Source organism: Gopherus flavomarginatus, chromosome 4 (genome assembly GCF_025201925.1).
Source record: "Gopherus flavomarginatus isolate rGopFla2 chromosome 4, rGopFla2.mat.asm, whole genome shotgun sequence".
NCBI lineage: Eukaryota > Metazoa > Chordata > Testudines > Testudinidae > Gopherus > Gopherus flavomarginatus.
The window spans coordinates 175,320,733-175,341,821 of NC_066620.1; the positions used below are offsets into that span (position 1 = coordinate 175,320,733).

Consider the following 21,089-nt stretch of genomic DNA (forward strand, 5'->3'; position numbering starts at 1 on the left):
AATTTAATAAGCGTACTTTCTATGCCAACATCTAAATCGTTGATGAAGATATTGAACAGAACCAGTCCCAAAACAGACCCCTGCGGAACCCCACTTGTTATACCTTTCCAGCAGGATTGGGAGCCATTAACAACTACTCTCTGAGTAGGGTTATCCAGCCAGTTATGCACCCACCTTATAGTAGCCCCATCTAAATTGTACTTTCCTAGTTTATCTATAAGAATATCATGCGAGACTGTATCAAATGCCTTACTAAAGTCTAGGTATATCACATCTACCGCTTCTCCCTTATCCACAAGGCTCGTTATCCTATCAAAGAACGCTATCAGATTAGTTTGACACGATTTGTTCTTTACAAATCCATGCTGGCTATTCCCTATCACCTTACCACCTTCCAAGTGTTTACAGATGATTTCTTTAATTACCTGCTCCATTATCTTCCCTGGCACAGAAGTTAAACTAACTGGTCTGTAGTTTCCTGGGTTGTTTTTATTTCCCTTTTTATAGATGGGCACTATATTTGCCCCCTTCCAGTCTTCTGGAATCTCCCCCGTCTCCCATGATTTCCCAAAGATAATAGCTAGAGGCTCAGATACCTCTTCTGTTAACTCCTTGAGTATTCTAGGATGCATTTCATCAGGCCCTGGTGACTTGCAGGCATCTAACTTTTTTCTAAGTGATTTTTTACTTGCTCTTTTTTTATTTTCTCTTCTAAACCTACCCTCTTCCCGTAAGCATTCACTATACTAGACATTCCTTCAGACTTCTCAGTGAAGACTGAAACAAAGAAGTCATTAAGCATCTCTGCCATTTCCAAGTCTCCCGTTACTGTTTCCCCCTCCTCATTGAGCAGTGGGCCTACCCTGTCCTTGGTCTTCCTCTTGCTTCTAATGTATTGATAAAAAGTCTTCTTGTTTCCCTTTATTCCCATAGCTAGTTTGAGCTCATTTTGTGCCTTTGCTTTTCTAATCTTGCCTCTGCATTCCTGTGTTGTTTGCCTATATTCATCCTTTGTAATCTGACCTAGTTTCCATTTTTTATATGTTGCCTTTTTATTTTGTAGGTCACGCAAGGTCTCGTGGTTAAGCCAAGGTGGTCTTTTGCCACATTTTCTATCTTTCCTAACCATCGGAATAACTTGCTTTTGGGCCCTTAATAGTGTCCCTTTGAAAAACTGCCAACTTTCCTCAGTTGTTTTTCCCCTCAGTCTTAGGTAAGGTCCCATGGGAATTATCAGCTCTCTGAGCTTACCAAAGTCCTCCTTCCTGAAATCCATTGTCTCTATTCTGCTGTGTACTCCCTTCTACCCTTCCTTAGAATTGCAAATTTTATGATTTCATGATCACTTTCACCCAAGCTTCCTTCCACTTTCAAATTCTCAACAAGTTCCTCCCTATTTGTTAAAATCAAGTCTAGAACAGCTTCCCCCCAGTAGCTTTTTCAACTTTCTGAAATAAAAAGTTGTCTGCAATGCAGTCCAGGAACTTATTAGATAGTCTATGCCCCGCGGTGTTATTTCCCCAACATATATCTGGATAGTTGAAGTCCCCCATCACCACCAAATCCTGGGCTTTGGATGATTTTGTTAGTTGTTTGAAAAAAGCATCATCCACCTCTTCCACCTGATTAGGTGGCCTGTAGTAGACTCCCAGCACGACATCACCCGTGTTTTTTACCCCTTTTAGCCTAACCCAGAGACTCTCCACACTTCCATCTCCTATGTCCATCTCCACCTCAGTCCAAGTGTGTACATTTTTAATATATAAGGCAACACCTCCTCCCTTTTTCCCCTGTCTATCCTTCCTGAGCAAACTATACCCATCCACACCAACATTCCAGTCGTGTGTATTATCCCACCAAGTTTCAGTAATGCCAATAATGTCATAGTTGTATTTATTTATTAGCACTTCCATTTCTTCCTGCTTATTACCCATACTTCTTGCATTTGTATATAGGCATCTAAGATACTGGTTTGATCTTGCCTCCCAGCTTTGACCTGACCCTCCTTCCTCTCTGCCATTATAGCCCGTGCTTCCTCCTGTTTCCAACCCATCTCCCAGGTCTTGTTCCCCACTTACCTGTGGGCTTTGCTCACCTGTCCCCGTCGAACCTAGTTTAAAGCCCTCCTTACTAGGTTAGCCAGTCTGTGCGCAAATAAGGCCTTTCCCCTCTTCGAAAGGTGAACGCCATCTGTTCCTAGCAGTCCTTCCTCGAATAGCATCCCGTGGTCGAGGAAGCCAAAGCGCTCCTGGCGACACCATCTTCGCAGCCAGGCATTCACCTCCACGATGCATCTGTCTCTGCCCGGACCCCTACCTTCGACAGGAAGAATCGAAGAGAATACCACCTGTGCTCCAAACTCCTTAGCCCGTACTCCCAGAGCCCTGTAGTCACTCTTGATCTGCTCAGTTTCACACCTCGCAGTATCATTTGTGCCCACATGGATGAGTAGCATGGGGTAGTAGTCAGAAGGCCGGATAATCCTCGACAATGCCTCTGTAACATCTCGGATACGGGCCCCTGGCAGGCAGCATACCTCCCGGGATGAACGGTCAGGGCGACAGATGGGTGTCTCCGTCCCCCTCAGCAGAGAGTCTCCAACCACCACTAACCTACGTTTCTTAACAGTGGTGGCAGCAGACCTCCCAGCCTTAGGGGTACGAGGCTTCACCTCCTTAACTGTTGGGGGTGATTCCTTCTCTCCTGTATCAAGAGCATAACGGTTATCTTTTACCACAGCAGGAGGGTTCGCAGCAGCGGTGGAGCACTGCCTACTGCTAGAAGTAACCAGCTGGCTGTGTCCACCCTGAGCCGCCTCCTCCACTGGTGTGTCAGATACACCCTGAGGCATCTCCTCCTCCACTGGTGTGTCGGTAGTCCTGTGAACTGGGACAGCTACGTCAGCTGTCTCCACATGGATACTGTCCAGGAATTGCTCATGGATATGGATGTTCCTCAGCCTAGCCACCTCCTCCTGTAGCTCTCCTACCTGCTGCCTGAGAGATTCCACCAGTAGGCACCTTTCACATTGGATGCCACCCCCAGCCTGGATATCAGTAAGTGGAAATTGCAAATTACAGTCTTTGCAAGCCCACACCAGAATCTGGGTGAAAGCATCCATGCTTTGGTGCTCTGTCTGGCTACAGGCGCAGGTGGAGGAGACAGAAGCAGTGCTGGCACAGGTGTTGCGGGTCCTCCTCACCATTGTAAGCCTCCCTCTGTCAAACTCTCTCAAATTCCCGTCTGCAGCTCCCTGTCCCCTCTGCTCTGCCCACAGATGCTGTATGTGCTCCTCCTTCACCTGGAGAACTCCCTTGCAAAACTCCCTGTTAGAACCCTCCAGCCTGGCCCGGCATCCGTTAACATGCTGCTCAGAACAGCACGTTAGAGCTTTACCTCATTGTATGCGAATCCGCCTTATATCGGGTTGCGTTATATCAGGTAGAGGTGTATTTGTGTCAACACTTTGGGCTTTGCATCTACTGACTGTAATAATGGCACTGTGTAGAATTGATTTGATATACTTAATTAGTTCCTTTCATAGATTCAGTAGGTTTAATTAGCATATCTATGACCATGTATAATATCTCTTGTTTATGTGATAGAGCTTTTGTGAGGGGAAGATAATTTGCCCTGACGTGGTTTGTAGAATTTATCTAAGATATCTTTTCTACCTATGACTATTGACTCAGTGGCAGATTCTCCAATCTACTAAAACTTCTTTTTGCCATATATGCATGGCAAAGTGGCCTTAAGTTTGGCTGGAGATATCTATGGCAGAATCCCCTCCCCCCCCCCCGCAGTCTGCTGGTGCAGGTGGCTCTGCTGCCTACTCTAATTTCTGTCCCCATTACCCAGAATTTAAGGGGAAAGGCAATGCAACATCTGGGTAGGATGAGGAGCAGAGGAAGCATAATGAAGTAGAACTCCACTACATTTGATCCTCCATAAGTCAGGTCTGACCTCTAATTATGCCAAGGTGGGATGGCCCCGAATCAAGGAGACACAATCCAGCTCCCTGTTGCTTCCCTTCTCCATACTATCTAAACAAATCTCAAATAGAGAGCAGAATCAAGACTTATATATGAGATAGTCTTCTCTTTCTTCTTTTTGTAATTGCTGGAAATATGTAATGAAATCAATTGTAGCAGAGGAATTTTAAAAACAAAAACTGCAAAATTCTTTAGGAGTCAGAAACTTCCAAAGTTGATATTACCTGTCAAGGGCATACTTGGTTTTGGAGTCAGTCTTTTGGCAATTGATTATTTATATATAGATGTAATATATGCATTTCTCCATGAGGATGTTCCCAGACAAAATGCATTAACATTCCAGATAACATTGTGTTACATTTTCGAAAGGGACCTCTAAACTTGTACCTCAGTTATGCTTAGACCAACTTACAAATGCACATTCCCAGTTGGAAGTGTGAATGGGTGCATTAGTTTAGAAACAACCTTTGAACATGACCTAAGAATCTATTTTAAATCTACACGAAAGAGGATATCATTTCCGTTAATCTGCTCACACATAGTATTTTAAATATCTGTGGTTGGAGGTTTACAAATTTCTTAGCTATTATTTCATTTGATGTGGGTTTGGGTCTGGCTCAGCATTTTTCACTCAGAACAATACAGTGTATTTAATTTTTTGGCCTCATATTTAAGTTTTTTTATTCTATAAATTCTATATTTTAAAGTTCATGTAGTATCTACGTACCAGTTTGTGACTGTAGTTCAGAACAGGTGAATATAGTTCTATATTTTTTCCCCAAAGCTGCTAATATTTAGATTCTGTTTTTAAACAGTATTTCATTCTTTTCTCCTTCTGAGTTTTGAAGTTATCATTTGTGACTTAGCATATCTATATTGCATTCTTGATATATTTTTGTTACTCTTCAATCAGAAAACAAGCTAAGTCCACAGCCTAAACCTTCATCTCATGCTGCACACCTTCCTTTTCAGACAGGCAATAAAATGACTCTCTTTACTGCTGAGAGGGAAGGGAACGTCTTTTCTGTCCACTCTCCATACTGCTGGGAGAAGGCTTCATCCACTATTCAGTTATGAAGGAGGGTAGCTGTTGACTTTATCCTTGGCAGATGTCAGCAGCTTCTTTATTGCTGATGGAAGAAACTGTTCCAATAGCTATCATACTGTCAGATTTTTGTTTTCTACCTTAGGACTTGACTCTCCGTTTTGTCTAGTATTTTTTATCAGGTAAAAGAGGGAGTCAATGTGATCAGTGCTCCCCTTATTTCTGCCTAAGACCACAACAGCTGTCAGATGAGCTTCAACAAAACATTCAATTTGTATGTGATCAGTCCTCCCACCTTGTTTGGTTGGGTCGATCTGCTGAGAGAACTAATAGGGACATTGAAGGCTAAGGGGAATAGACCAAGGTAACCTGAATTTCCCTTAGTCTAAAAGCAAAGCATGTGGTTGTTGTTTCTGTGGTCATTGTTTTGGTAATTTGTCAATCGAAGGTAAAGTACAGAAGTAACATTTCTCTCAGATAGTCTCTATTACTTAAGTATTATAAAAGAGACAGTGTTAGGTTTCAATATAATCATTATTTTATATTCTTGAAATGGATAATCCACCTTTTTAATTTATTTTTAATGTGCTTATTTCCTTTAGCTGAATGTGGAGCAAGTGTCTCTGGAAATGAAGGAACATTGTTGTCTCCAAATTTTCCTTCTAACTATGACAACAACCATGAATGCATCTATAAAATTGAAACAGAGGCTGGTAAAGGGATCCATCTTAGAGCCAGGACCTTTCAACTGCATGAAGGAGACATTGTTAAGGTAAAAGAAAATCTGTTTCATTGTCTACTACCCTCTCTCCTCACTTTACATAAGCAATGTGTGTGTGTGTGTGTGTGTGTGTAAATGAAATAGAGAATGAAATTTTATATATACATACAATACAGATTTAATTCTCTATTTCATCTGTATTTAATATAAAGAAAGATGATACTGGTCAGCTGTGATTTATATGCATGTGTGTGTAAATATATATAAATATATACACACACATATATAGCTATAGATAGATAGATGTATGGATAGATAGATCTCTCTCTCTCTCTCTCTCGCTCTGTGTGTGTTTAAAATATGTTTTGCTACATATAATATAATCCATAGCTGACAGGCTTCATCTTTCTTTTTATTAAATGCAAATGAAATAGGGAACTGCATTAAGATTGCAATACAGCAAGTAGAAATATCATGCTATTATAATGATGACAATGAAAAGAAAACCTAAATTGTGATCCTGAATAATTTAAGAAATTGATTTCTATCCACAGTGAACATGTTTATATCTACAGAGTTGTGAGTACTTCGTGAGAGCAGTATCTGATCCTGGATTCTCCTTTTATTCTTAAGGTTTTGCTTTTCCATTTTGTTAACCTGTGCAATAATACTAATTAAGACGTGACCAAATAATGAATATCCATCTCATCATTGAAAAATGTGAGGAGTATAATCACCCATTGATCATGTACTTTATTTACTACACAGAAGTGTTTGATACCATCCAATATGACTAATTTTGGGGATAGTGGCTGGTATGGGGATTTCAGAGCACCTCATTGAAGTCATCACAAGTCTCTACTACCACCAGCAGACCACGGAGTGAACAGTATTAGGCAGCACTGGTCAGGGTGTGAAACAAGGATGTATTTTGCCCCAAGCCTCTTTAACATATATACCTAATTTATTATGAGACAAGCCTCGGAATGTTTTGATAAAGGAGCTGGGATTTCCATTGCCATCAGATCTGCTGATAGCACAACATTCTTTGCTGCAACTACTGATGCAATGCAACAAATGTTGAAGTATGTAAAAACAATTAGTGAGGAATATGGGCTACTCCTGAATGTGATTAAATCAAAATGAATTTACATTGATACTAGCAAAAACATGATGCAAGACAACACCATGATTAACAGACAAGCTGTATAAACAGTAGATACATTTAATTGTCTCAGATCATATATATATCCAGCCAACAAGGCTACCCCAAAGAAATCAGAAGACGACTAGGGATGGCTCGCTCAGCTATTGACTTCTGTAAGAAAATGTGGAAGAAACATGGCATCTCAAAATGTACGAAGGTGTGTCTAGTGAAAAGCCTTATTTTTTACTGTAGAGATGTATGGATGTGAATCATGGGATGTTAATGCTTTAGACAAGAAGAAAACTGAACAATTGAAGTGTGGTGCTGCTGAAGACTCTTGCATATCTCCTGGATGGAAACAAAGATGAATGCTTATATTAGAAATATTATTGGAGAGAAATAGACCCTGATGTTGGAAATCAAAGCTACAAAATTATGTGCTTTGGTCATATTAAGCGTAGAGGTTGGAAATAGCTTTGAGAAAGTTACTGAAAGAATGGTGGAAGGTCATCATCGTAGGGGATAACCAGCGAGGAGATGGATGGATGTGTATGGCAGATCACTGGAAGTTAGTGCTCAAAATTTCGTAAAGGCTTCTGAAAATTCCATGATGCATTGACATTCATACATGAATAAATGTATTTAACAGTGTTAATTTAATTCAAAAGTATTTTCTTTGCTCATTTGAGAAGCAAAGAGCTATACTACTGTTAGTGCTGTGGAGTATTGTTAAGGCTGCTAAGTGCTGCTGTTCCTGGAGCCAGTGCTAGCTGCACTAGCAGTGAGTGCAGATGGCAGATTCAGCAGACCTTGATGTTATTCATAAAGACCATAGGTTAGGTTTGGTGATGAAGGCACTTGGCCAGGTTTATTGTCGACAAAGCATAGTACTATTGCCCTGGCTCAATGGTTACAGGTACACTAACACATGTATGCTTGCGACAATGGTACCAATTCAGTCAGCACACCACGAAGCTGTCCCCTAGACTTGTACAAAGATGCCCCTCCTATGACTTCTCCTTTTATACATTGATACAGACAAGTTACATATTACCATCTATATATTGCTACCATCCTTGAATCTGCTAGTTCGAACAAAACATTTTCATCCATTACTCTCGCATCCCCTCTTTATCTTATGAGGGGCTGGTGTGTTCTTGTACCATCTCTTGTGAAATTTGTTTACACAGCTACTTGAAAACTCTGGGTTTTCTGGTACCATCCTCTCTCATCAGGAAAGTGCTTACTTGGTGAGCTAACATCTAGTGTGTTACTATTCTACCAAAGCCAGGCCTACTTTCATTCACCCTTTCTGCTATGCCTAGGGCTCCAACAAGACCTACAACTACAAATCCATAACTGTAATACTGTTGCAACAAAGACCCAGACCTATGATTACAGAAGGCTTGTTTTGCCTCACTTACCTCTCTAAATAGTCCCATTAAGAAATAATACTTTGAAAATCTACTTTCATATTTTTAATGTACCTATGGGCATAGTTTTTTATGCCCCTCCCCACTTTTTAATAATTACTCTTATATTTTACAAGGCACAAAAATATATAACTGATCTAAATTATCTGGCATATCCTAAATTACTACTTCATATTTATGTTTCTGACTTCTAGACATTGGACAGTGCTTGAAGTTATCACATAACTGAGTTTGGTTATATAACTTCCAGATTTTGACTTTCATGATTACGTTCTAGTTTTGATGCTAGCAATAACTGTTTACTTTTGTGGCCTGGCTGTGTAATTGTTACTCTACTGAATAGTTGGTTACCCCACAAATAGTTCCATTGATTTAATGATTAAAGGGTCAAAATGTAATTGCCTTACTTTTGTGTGGTTTCTTATTCACGTCAATGAGGCTACTCCTGTGAATGAGGAAATCAAAATTGGGTCCTATACTGTATATCCTTTGCAAAATATAGTATAGATATTGAGGGATATAAGGAAAGTGGGAGATATTAGAAAAGAGGAATGGGAGGTTGTGTCAATGTTTCCCACTTTTTCAAAGGGAGAAACTGGTATCTCTGTCAAGAAAAGGATTTGTTTATTAAACACCAAAATGGTATTTTGAATTTTAGAGCCAAATTTTCCCTAAATGACAGAAATCAGGGAGCTGGGCACCTGCTGGTAGAAAACCCACTCATCTGTGTGTGAGGTAGGTTGGAGGTGTGGGAGTGTAGGAAATGGCCACAACCTCACTCTATGTTGGACGATCTAGAGAAGGCCAAGTATTGCCCAAAAAGTTAATCTAGAAGAATGGGAACAGGTAGGATGCATAAGTCCTCAGTGTAGCCTCTGTTGTCTGGTCCCTTTCTGAACCCTTACTGGTACCTAAGGCCCAGATCCCAGGCTGCAGCTGCTGCATTCAACCCAGTTTAGGAGGTAGAGTGCAAAGGCAGCTCTAAGATTTTCATCCCAGAGTTCTTGGGTAAGTTGGGTGCTGTTTGCCAAAAACTTATACAGCCATGTCCTTCTGGCAACCCAGAATCATCAGGAAATAAGGCTGAATTGATGATGCCTCCATTTACCAGAAGCATGTTTTTTGTGCGAGGGTCAAGGGAGCTGTTGCAAGGGGAATCCTTCTCTGGTTGGTTAAACAGTTTTTAGGGAAGCTGCCCCATCACATGTGGAAATCTATGCCTAAGACTATCCTCCCCTAGTGCAACTCCTAAGAAGAAACTAAATTCCCTTTCTCCACTCAGCTCTACTTTTAGAGGTACAAGTGGCCTATTGCAATTTAATAATCTTCTTTCGGTGACTGTCCATGTGCATTTCACTTCTGATGCCCATGTTACTCCACGTATATGACATTGGATTCTTTTGGCCAGCAGTGTCTGTAGCTGTCCTGTACCCAGAGTGTCCTCCCATCCTCCCCCTACATCCTCAAGAGCATAAAGAGCAGAGCAGGCCCAACAGCCCTTTTGTTATTTCTTATCACCTGTGGCTGCAAAATGGAAGCCCGCAGTGTCCATGTCCCTGGATACTGTGCAAAACAATTAATCTTATTTGTACATAGTTATTGAAGTTTCTGTTTGTGTATGTGGTGGGACAACGACTCACCGACGCGGCCCGTCCTGCTGCTTGTCCTAGGAATTAACTCTTACAGCCCAGAGTGCCGTCTGCAGGTTGGTGTCTCACCTGCGACTGGTCCCCGTGTCCCTTCTATGTCAGGGTTCTGCTCCCAGCAGTAACCCACAATCTGGGTCTCCTCATCCAGGGGAACCCCCAACCCACTATCCCAACCTCGTCTCAATGGCTACTGCTAGTCCCATCTAGCCCTCATTCACAGGGGCAGACTGCAGTCTGTAAACCACTCATCATCGGCCAGAGGGGTTAGGGTCTTCTGCCTTTGTCTGTCTCTGGGCAACCGCTCTGCAGCCCTAATACTCTTTTGGCCTTTTTAGCAAGGCCTGCAGCCTGGGATTTTACTAGGCTGGAGCTCCCCAGCTCCCTCTGCCCTTCCCCAGCACTGCTCCACCTCAGGTACCCTTCTCAGCTCCCACCCACTTGTAGCAAGGAGACGACTCACCGGCATGGTGCTTCCTGCTGGTTGTCTGGGGAATCAGCTCTTTCCATCCCGAAGCGCCCTCTGCAGGCCAGTGTCTTGCCTGCCACTGGCCCCCGTGTCCCGCCCAGACCCCAGTGCCCTTCTATGTCAGGGTTCTGCCCCTGTAGTAACCCACAATCTGGGGAAACCCCAATGCCCTAACCCCACCTTGCCTCAGTGGCTACTGCCAGTCATCAACTAGCCCCTGCTCCCTGGGGCAGACTGTAGTCTGTAAACCACTCATCATCGGCAAGGTGGGTCAGACCAGCTGCCTCTGCCTATTTCTGCGTTCCTCTCTGCAGCCCTAGTACCCTTTGTGGGCTCTTAACTCAGCCTGAAACCTGGGGCTTTGCTAGGTTGGAGCTCCCCAGCTCGCTTTGCCCTTCCCCAGCACTGCTCCACTCTAGGTACCCTTCTCAGATTCCCGGCAGCCAGATCCTTCCCCCTCTAGGGAACTAGAGAGAGAGTATGTCCTTCTGGCCCAGCACCATCTTATAAGGGCCAGCTGGGCCCTGATTGCACTGGCTGCAGCTGTAGCTGCTTTCCCAATAAGCCCAGCTTTTCCCTTCCCACAGCCCTCTCCCAGGGCTGTTTTACGTCCTTCAGGGCAGGAGCTGGGTAACCTCTCCACTACAGTGTATAATAATGTAGGGATGCCCACTGGCAATACAACAACAAAAATATTCTCTTAATGTGAGGGATTCTCTTTTTCATAGTCCTGGGAGTTATTACTGTAACTAAACTGAAGTCTCCCAACTTCAAGAACTGCCCTTTTTGTGAAGTGGTTATGCTGCTTAACAATGGTCACTTAAGATGTCTTTTTGCTTTGGGGTAGGGCACATCCCAAAGAATAGCTCTGTCTGTCTGTCATTCCTTGTCAAAAAGAACAGAGAAAATTAGATTCACACCTCATATATTTTTCTGTTAGTTCATTCTATCAGGCCTGCTTCTGGTCCTACCAGAAGGAGGCAAAGATCACCCCATCTCACTCCCTCAAAGGGTAGCTCAGGGCCTAGTATATGTCTACACTGAATTTTAAACCCAGAGCAGTGAGCCTCAGAGGTCAGGGTCCAGAGACTCAGGCTCATGCTATGGTGTTAAAAACAGCTGTGTAGATTTCGGACTCAGGCTACCAAATTGGTCAGTTCCTTTATTGACAACATACTACAGGATCAACCAGAGAAATTTTGGATTATTCTCTCTGAGGAGCAGCTGATTTGAAGAACAGCATTGCAGGGGTCAATATGGTGGACCATTCCATATCCACACCAGTCATTATGCACCATGCTTCCTGGCTTAAAGCCTTTGGAATCCTGAGAGAAGTTCAAAACACTGGTGAGGGTTTCCCCTTTGATGGAATAAAGCAGTTCAGTGAATCTACAAACAAATCCTTACATTTCCTGAAGGATTCAAGGGCCACACTTTGCTCAGTGGGAATCTGTATCTCTGCAAACAAGAGACAATTTAGTAGATCACAGACAGCACAAAGATCTCATCCTGCTCAGTTTCTGACTTGTCAAAGAACAGAAGTCCTTAAGAGACAGCTATTTAAGAAAAGATCTCCAGCCTTCATGGTAACAACAGTGTAGCTTTCAACTTTGAGAAAACACTTGTTTTGATGATTTGATCAGGGTTGTGAACTGTCCAACCATCTGGATCATCAGCTGCACTGTTTTACATATTTCCTTCAATCCTTTGTGGAGCATCTTTCTCATTTCATTTCATTCCATCTGTCATCGTGCCTCAGCGGGTCACAGTTCAAGATACCAGATTTAGGACAAACTGACAAGAAATAGGGCAGGCTTACCTCAAAGTGAGATACTTTTGTTACTGGCTTGGTGTAACATTCTGTCTCACCATACTGGTTAACAAGAAGTAAAAAATGCAATCTCCTTAGGCATCTGAGCACTTATTTAATCACCCAGACACTAGACTTTATGATGAGTGGTTATTGAAAACCAGTTTCATCAAACAAAGGGTCCTTCTGATCCCTGGAGATCAGCCACACAACCAGGTCAATAGAGATCTCAGAACTTACCCAATAATCACACCGTTGCCAATCTAATATCTAAAAGGTTTATTTATGAGAGAAGAGAATTAAAAATGGTCAAATAGCCATTATTGCATGTATATGGTCTATGTTCTTATATCAGGTTTGTAGCAGTGATGTTACAGACTGCTGGCTTGTAAAGTCTCTGGTAACTTCCAAAAGATTGGAAGGTCCTCAGTCCATTGATTGGAATGCTTCTTTTACCATTAAGTCCATTGTCCAGAGATCAGAGCAGTAAAGAGGCAAAATGGAGATGTTTTGGGGGTTTTTTTATATCTACTCCCATGTGGAAGGGATGCTCTTAGTCTTAATTTGTGGAAAATTACAGGCACAAGATGGAGTCCAGGGTCACATAAGCGAGTCACATGCCCTTTCATGAAAACTCATAGGACAGCCATTACCTATATTCTTGCTAAAGCATACCCAGGAAGGCTCACTGGGTGGGGACAAGCCTTTTCTATGGCCCATTGTGTTCTGTAATGGGCCATCAAATTGCATAGTCCATTCACAATGTGCTGGCTAGACTGGATGTAAACTACCTTGTGCCTGTTAACCCAGAAGCAAACACATTTGAAATACTGGTACATGGTCAATATTCATAACTTTAGATACAAAGATTATACATGCATACAAACAGGATAATCATACTCAGCAAATCATAACCTTGACATTAACACCTTAGATTATATACTTTGTACAAGATTTGTTGCAATTGTCTAACAGCAACAGTATTAATGATATAAATGGTCATGTTTCAATCATGCAGCATCACACCTTCCTAGACTAATAGCTTATTTTACCAGATCTTTGTCTACTTCTATAGTTCTGAGGAAGAATTTTCCAATTGAAGAAATTTGTAGAGCTATTATATGGGCACACACGGAGCAGATGCTGCCTTTGAAACTGCTGTTCTTGAAAAAGCCTTAGACCGAGCTCCTAAGCAGCCATCTCCAAGGATATTGCTTGGGAATCATGTGAAGTGGCTCACTCCTAGAGACATTCTTTGAAGGAGAAGTTACTTACCTTGTATAGCAACTTGAGTTCCTTGAGAAGTTTGTCCCTATGGGTACTCTACTACTTGCCCTCCTTCCCCTCTGCTTCAGAGTCTCATCTTGACAGGAATTTGTGGTGGAGAAGAAACTGAGGGTTGTTTGTCCAACATTGCCCTATATACCCTAAGTATAGGGCACGAGGATAGTTAGGGTGCATGTTTGGACTAAATGGGCACTGGTACCAGAAGTCTCTGATGAAAGGCACATGGGTTGCATATTCACCTAAAGTGGAACACATATAAAGACAAATATCTTGAAGAACTCCAGTTCCCGAACAAGGTAAGTAACCTACACTTTTCTTCATCAGCCTCCAAATGCCTCAGGAAGGTGTCCACTGCCTACTTTCCGATGTCCCATTCCTATGATATTTTGGCTCTGACAGAGAGAAGTTCCTGGTATGACAGGTCTAGAGGTTCTAAGGTTGCATGCCCCATGGCATGCACTCCCTAGGCCCTAGTTCTCATTCCCATCCCAGTTCTGACCTTACAGAGCCATTGGTGCATGCAGCCTGACAGAAGAATTTTATCTGTTGCCCATTTGAGGATGAGATTCACCTCCCCTTCAATAGCTCAAATAGCTCCTTAGACATAGGTGGTGCTCTCCCACATTGAGCAACAAGAGTAGGTATCAAATTAAAAGCAACCTCAGACTAATAAGCAGAAAATTTTGACAGGTATTGCCTTATCTTCTCTGGACAAAGCTGTAGTGCCTGCAACACTATCTCAGCCTGAAGATAGCCAAATATTTCAGGATCTTTTCCACCACATGTTAAATACATGAGAAGGTAATGCAGGAAAAATCACAAACTCTTAAATATCTTACACATATTATTGCCTAGTTGTTTGGCTGTGCCAAATAACAATGGTTTATTGTAGACAGCAAGATATATCTGTCAGACACCGGCATTTATTGCACCAGCCTCCAAAAAAAGTGAACAGATGCCAGCAGGTAACCTTCATCTGGATTTGATTATTTTTATACCCATCCAGTCCCAGGTTCCCTAGACAGGGATCAGGCAACAAGGGCTGCTGAAAACAACACCCAGAGACAAAAAACCCCAAAATGTCCAGATTTATTTGGAAGGAAAAATTTCTGCTCAGCAAGTCTTCACTTTACATATCTCTGATTATTAGATCTCGTTAATGGCAAATGACTACCTGAATTGGCATAAAGTATTAGACAGTTTGGATAAACTCCCTCAAGACAGCAGGGAAGAGCTCAAATCTATAATTGCTGAAAATCAGGTGGTAGTGTGGATTTCCTTTCAGGCAATTACTATGTGCCTTGGATACAGCAGTGAGGTGCATGGCAACATACATTGCTATGCATATAGCTTCTTGGTTGTAGACATCAGGGATTCCAAAGGACATACAAACAATGGTTATGCCCACCTCCAAGCAGTCATTCTGAGGTCTTGATTGAGAGCCATTATGGTGACATGTGCATGATCTTTACCCCTTTTTGGGGGAACCGGCTTTGTTGTTTTCAGGGGGACTAGAATCTTATTGCTCCACACCTAGCGCTCATCAAGCTGGGATAGTCCATATAATTTCAGAGCCTACCTATTCCTCACCCTTTATTGTTTGTAGAGGTAAGAATAATAAAATTGTCCATTATGTTAAGAGATTCTAACACAAATATCCTTTTCTGCTGGCTGTGAACAATCCTCAGGTTCTTGGCACTTGAGGAATCCAGTCTCGATTTAGGATACTTAAACATTCCCTCATCTTGTCCATATAACTTGTTTTTTTGTGCTTCCACTTCTATTGCCACTCAACACTTGCACAGGCCCTTTAAATCAATGGTCATAAATAATGTCTAGTTACTTGAAAGGAGAAGATTTTTCAAGGCTGAATGATGCCAGGGCATCTCCCAATCAATTCATCATCACTTTCTAAGCAGGATGATTTAGGTTAAAAATACGAGGTTGTTAAGGACATGGCATGACAAAAGGCATGAGATTTCAGAGGTAAGGCTCTTAGGCCAGGTCCAGACTAGAGCTTTAAATCGATTTTAAGAGCTCTAAATCGATTTAAAGCTGTAACCGTCCACACTACAGAGTGCATAAAATCGATTTTAAGGGTCCCTAAAATCGATTTTGGAACTCCATCAAAACGAGAGGAGTAACCCCAAAATCGATTTTTTAAAATCGATTTTATGATAGTGTGGACGGCCATCGAAGTTAATGGCCTCCGGGACGTATCCCACAGTGCTCTAGTGGCCGCTCTACACAGGTAAAGGTACTCTTCTGCTGGCCAGGTAAACAGGAAAAGCCCCGGGAAGTTTGAAATTCCATTTCCTGCTTGCACAGCGTGGAGCTCTCAGCAGCAGAGAGAAGAATGCAGTCTCCTGAAAATAGGAAAAGAGCTCCAGCATGGAGCACACAGGAGTTACTCGATCTGATAGCTGTATGGGGAGAAGAGTCAGTGCTTTCAGAACTGCGCTCGAGCAGACGAAATGAGAAAACCTTTGAAAAAATTTCTAATGCCATGCGGGAGAGGGGACATACCAGGGACTCGTTACAGTGCCGAGTGAAAGTGAAAGAGCTCAGACAGGCGTATCAGAAGACCAAAGCAGCAAAGGGCAGGTCAGGCTCTGCCCCCAAAACATGCCGGTTCTACGACGAGCTTAACGCAATATTGGGGAACAGCGCAACGACGAACCCCCCCTTGTCTGTTGATTCAGAGGTGGGCGTTGTGATTCCTGCAACTACGGAAGATTTATTTGATGGCGATGATCAGTATGATGAGGACCAAGAGGAGGAGGCTCCAGCAGAGAGCACAGAGCATTTTATCCCCCCAAACAGCCAGGATCTTTTCCTCACCCTTACTGAGGTTCCCTGCCAGCCATCTCAAGGCAGTACTCCAGAAAATGAAGCTGAGGGACCATCCTCTGGTGAGTGTAATTTTTTTTACTAAAAGCTTCAGTTTAATGTAAGCCTTTTTTACTGGGTGCTTCAAATCACTACCTGTACTTAGAGTCACTGACCAAGTAGATTAAAAACCTTTCCTAAAACAGTGACCCATGAGGTGGTTTTTAGAAAAGTCTCCATTGTTACAGGGCGGATTCATCCTGCTTGTTCGGGGACCGCGAGAGCAAACCGCGGGAAGCTACTCTTCTTCCCTGCTTTGCTCTCGCGTTCCCCGAACAAGCAGGGCTCCTTGCCTGCGGTTTGCTGGGTGGTTCGGGGAACGCGAGAGCAAACCGCGGGAAGCTACTCTTCTTCCCTGCTTTGCTCTCGCGTTCCCCGAACAAGCAGGGCTCCTTGCCTGCGGTTTGCTGGGTGGTTTGGGGAACGCGAGAGCAAACCAGGGAAGGAGAGTAGCTTGATTACCAGTACAATCTACTACAGGGATTACTAGCCATTATTAACTTACCATTTTCTCCGGACATGGTCTGTGTGCTCCCCTGACCTGCGTCTGAGCAGAACTCTCTGTCCTCAGCCACAAGCAATAAGTATTAAAGGAATCATAAGGTGACCTTTTGGTAAAGTAAAATGTTCAAGGTTCGGTAACAGGCACAGGTCAGTGAGGGGAGAGACTGTATGCATGGTTGTGTGAAATGTGTCTCTTATGATTCTTTTATCACTCTTTCCAAACCCCACCCCCCCACACACAGCTGCACATTTCTCCAGCCTCCCTCTCGCTTCTCATCTACGTGGGGGGGGTATCATAAGAAGACTGAGGAAAAGGAGGACGCGTGAGGACATGTTCACCGAAATTATGGCAGTAACCCGTACAGAGAGAGCTCAGCAGGGAGAATGGAAGCAATTGGTCGCAAAGTACAGGGAGGCTGCCAGTGAACGCGAAGACAGGAGGGACCAACGCGAAGACAGGAGGGACCAACGCGAAGACAGGAGGGACGCCAAAAATGATGTCAGGTGGCAGGAAGATCAGCGCTGGCGAGCAGCAACTCTGGATCTTCTTCGTGATCAGACTGACATCCTCCGCGATATGCTGCAAGAGCTCCGTGGTTTCAGAATGCCCCTACAGCCCGTGTATAACCTCCCTCAGTACTCACCCTGTCCCACACCTTCCAGAACCAGGCGTGTAAGAACGCGTGGGGGAAGGCTCTCTGCACCAGCCCCCTCCACCGCTGCGGACACTCCAACCAGAAGGCTTTCATTAGATTGAAAAGCCCTTTGTGTCCTGTTTTTTTCCCTCCTCTAATGATCCAAACTTCTACCATGGCACCTTTGCCTATTTTTTACTCTCAGGTCATGCTATTAAGTCAGTGTGACTGTAGATTGGTAATGAACTAAAGCAAGCAGCTTTGGAAAGCTGCACGGAAGCTAGTTATCAGCATCAGGATTTGACAATTGGGGATATGGGCAATACAGGGAAAACAAAGAAAGCAGCCATACCGTAACCTGGTCCATGAGAATTCTTGTTCTGTCTTCTCTGATGCACTTTCTTCTTTCAAACCTCCCTCCCCCTTCCTCCAAACCTCCCTCGCTCCGTCCCCCATAGAACAATGAGTTATGAAATTTCATGCACAGTATTGTAACAACAAACATTATGCTTGATTGATGAAAGGGTCTGATTTTAAATAAAGAACACAATTCTTGTAACAAATAGTAGTAACTTTATTTTAAATAAAAAAGCAGTTAAGGAAGGTTGCAGGTACTGTGCCTAGCAGCAGACGGAAGCAGCTAATGGTGGAGGTAGGTAATAATTGGGAAATACAGAAGTATATGTTTTCCAATGGACAGCTCTTGCAAGTAACCTAAGCAAGCAATTGAGGAATGCTGCAGGCAAAGTATCTTGCAGCAGCAACACCGCATAGACGGGGAGGGCAGCAATCAATTGAAAGGAAAATCAGCATTCAAACTGTACCCTGGCCCATGAGGAAGCTACTTTTCAGTGCTTCTCTGATGCGCACAGCATCCTGGTGAGATCTTCTAATTGCCCTGGTGTCCGGCTGCGCATAATCAGCGGCCAGGTGGTTTACCTCAGTCTCCCACCCCGCTATAAAGGCCTCCCCTTTGCTCTCACAGAGATTGTGGAGCACACAGCAAGCAGCAATGACAAAGGGGATATTGGTTTGGCTAAGATCTGAGCGAGTAAGAAGCGTTCGCCATCTCGCCTTAAGCCTGCCAAATGCACATTCTACCACCATTCTGCACTTGCTCAGCCTGTAATTAAACAACTCCTGAGCACTGTCAAGGCTGCCTGTGTATGGCTTCATTAGCCAGGGCATCAAGGGGTAGGCTGGGTCCCCAAGGATAACAATAGGCATTTGGACATCTCCAACTGTTATTCTCTGATCAGGGAAGTAGGTCCCTTGCTGCAGCCGTTTAAACAGTGTAGTGCTCCTGAAGACACGTGCGTCGTGAACCCTTCCTGGCCATCCCACGTGGATGTTGGTGAAACGTCCCTTGTGATCCACCAGGGCTTGCAGAACCATCGAAAAGTACCCCTTGCGGTTAATGTACTGGGCACCCTGGTGTTCCGGTGCCAAAATAGGGATGTGGGTTCCATCTATGGCCCCCCCACAGTTAGGGAATCCCATTGCAGCAAAGCCATCCACAATGGCCTGCACGTTTCCCAGAGTCACAACCTTTCGAAGCAGCAGCTTAATGATTGCTTTGGATACTTCCAGCACAGCAGCCCCCACAGTAGATTTGCCCACTCCAAATTGATTACCGACTGACCGGTAGCTGTCTGGCGTTGCAAGCTTCCATATGGCTATTGCCACTCGCTTTTCCACTGTGAGGGCTGCTCTCATCCTGGTATTATGCCGCTTCAGGACAGGAGAAAGCGAGTCACAAAGTTCAAAGAAAGTGCTCTTACGCATGCGAAAGTTCCGCAGCCACTGCGAATCGTCCCACACCTGCAGGACTATGCGGTCCCACCAGTCAGTGCTTGTTTCCCGTGCCCAAAAGCGGCGCGGAACGGGTAGAACCTCACCCGTAACCGTCAGGAGCTCCAACGTGCAGGGGCCCGGGGAGTCAGAAAACTCGTTCTCCAGTTCGTCATCGCTGTCGTCCCCGCATTCAAGCATTCTCTCTTGCATTTCTGCATCATGGGTCAGCAGTGATAGAACGAGAATGCGTGAATTATTTACAGCATTAGCGATCAAGGACAAGAGCAGACCTGGATCCATGCTTGCTGCAAAATGGCGTTTCCCTCACTGCAGCCAGTAAAAACAGCGCGAACTGACTGTGTGCCGTTTACAGGAAGGGGGGGGGGCTGTACCCAGAACCACCCAGGACGGGGACTTTGATCCCATCATGCACTGGGCTAGTAACCCATAATTCCAAAGGGCAGGGACCCGTGCAGGAACTGTGGGATAGGTACCCAGAGTGCAACGCTCAGGGAAAAGATGGACGCCAGGGAACATGGACGCTCAACATCGATGTAAGTAGCCCTAGTGTGGACGCGCAAAATCGATTTTATAAAGCCTGCTTTATAAAATCGATTTTATTAACATCGATTTTACCCTGTAGTGTGGACGTGGGCTTAGAGACAGATATGCAAAGGTATTGACATGCCTAAAGATGCAGATAGGCACCTAGAGCCTTATTTTTAAGGTATTTAGGTGTCTAAAGATGCTGATAGGTGCCAAGTGGGGTTTTCAAAAGTGCCTAGGTTCCCAAATCCCAAGTACCTTTAAAAAGTTGACCCTTAATGCTTACTCCTACAAAGCAGAGCATATGTAGCATTAAATATTGACTAAAATCCTGTCCCTTGTTTTCAGGTGCCCAAATTAAGGTACCTTAGGGACCTGATTTTCAAAGGCTAAGTACTTTCTGAAAATCTGGATCCTTTAAGTGACTTGAATGGGGTATCCAAAAAATGGAGGGACCCAAAAATCACTAATCTCTTTTGAAAATGCCGCCTGCCCTAGAAGGAGAGAGTGCATTTTTATAGGAACTCAATGCTGTTCACTTAACTTCACAGGTAGGTTAGGAAATGCCTTTCAAGGCAGCTGGGATTTTAAATATGTTGGATTGAACATGATCATGAAAAGCCTAGGCACAGAAAGATGATTTTTGAGCAGAGTATTAACTGTTTCTTTCCATTGTCAATATAAATAAAAATGTACACTAGTATAGTGGATTTTTTTGAATTAACATCTGTTGTTCAACTTGTTTAAATGGTGACCTTGAAAGCTGAAACCCTGTCTTTTCCCACAAATGAAGTATAGCATGGACAATAAAAGTATAAGCTTCCTACATGGCCTCAGCAAACATGCCTCAGCCCTGAATGGTATGAAGTTTCTCTGTGGGTTGCTCCTTGGCATTATGGTCTCCTAGCATGGACCTCTTAATAGAGACTTTTAATAAAATGTCCAATTTTGACAGTATTTTCTACAATATGGAAAGATGTCCACTAAATATTGGACTCCAAACGCCAGATAACTTGCATAGGTCACAGAATAGACATCAGCTTGTAAGGACTTTAAAATCCATATTGATTGAAGCTGGAGTTTAACTTTGAGAAGCTTACTCCTGGGGAAATTCTGCACCAAAAAAGGAAAAATTCTCCACAAAATATTTTAAAATTCTGCAAAATTCTGA

The 21,089-nt window shown here is 43.5% G+C and overlaps 1 protein-coding gene across 3 annotated transcripts in view; it reads left to right on the forward strand.

Moving 5' to 3' along the window:
- CSMD1 (CUB and Sushi multiple domains 1) overlaps positions 1-21,089 on the forward strand; it is a 1,994,958-nt gene that overhangs the window by 1,525,375 nt on the left and 448,494 nt on the right. For all 3 annotated transcript variants that reach the window (XM_050950505.1, XM_050950506.1, XM_050950507.1), the window contains exon 22: positions 5,640-5,809. In XM_050950505.1, the coding sequence (XP_050806462.1) occupies positions 5,640-5,809 (170 nt within the window). The remainder of the gene's footprint in view (positions 1-5,639; positions 5,810-21,089) is intronic.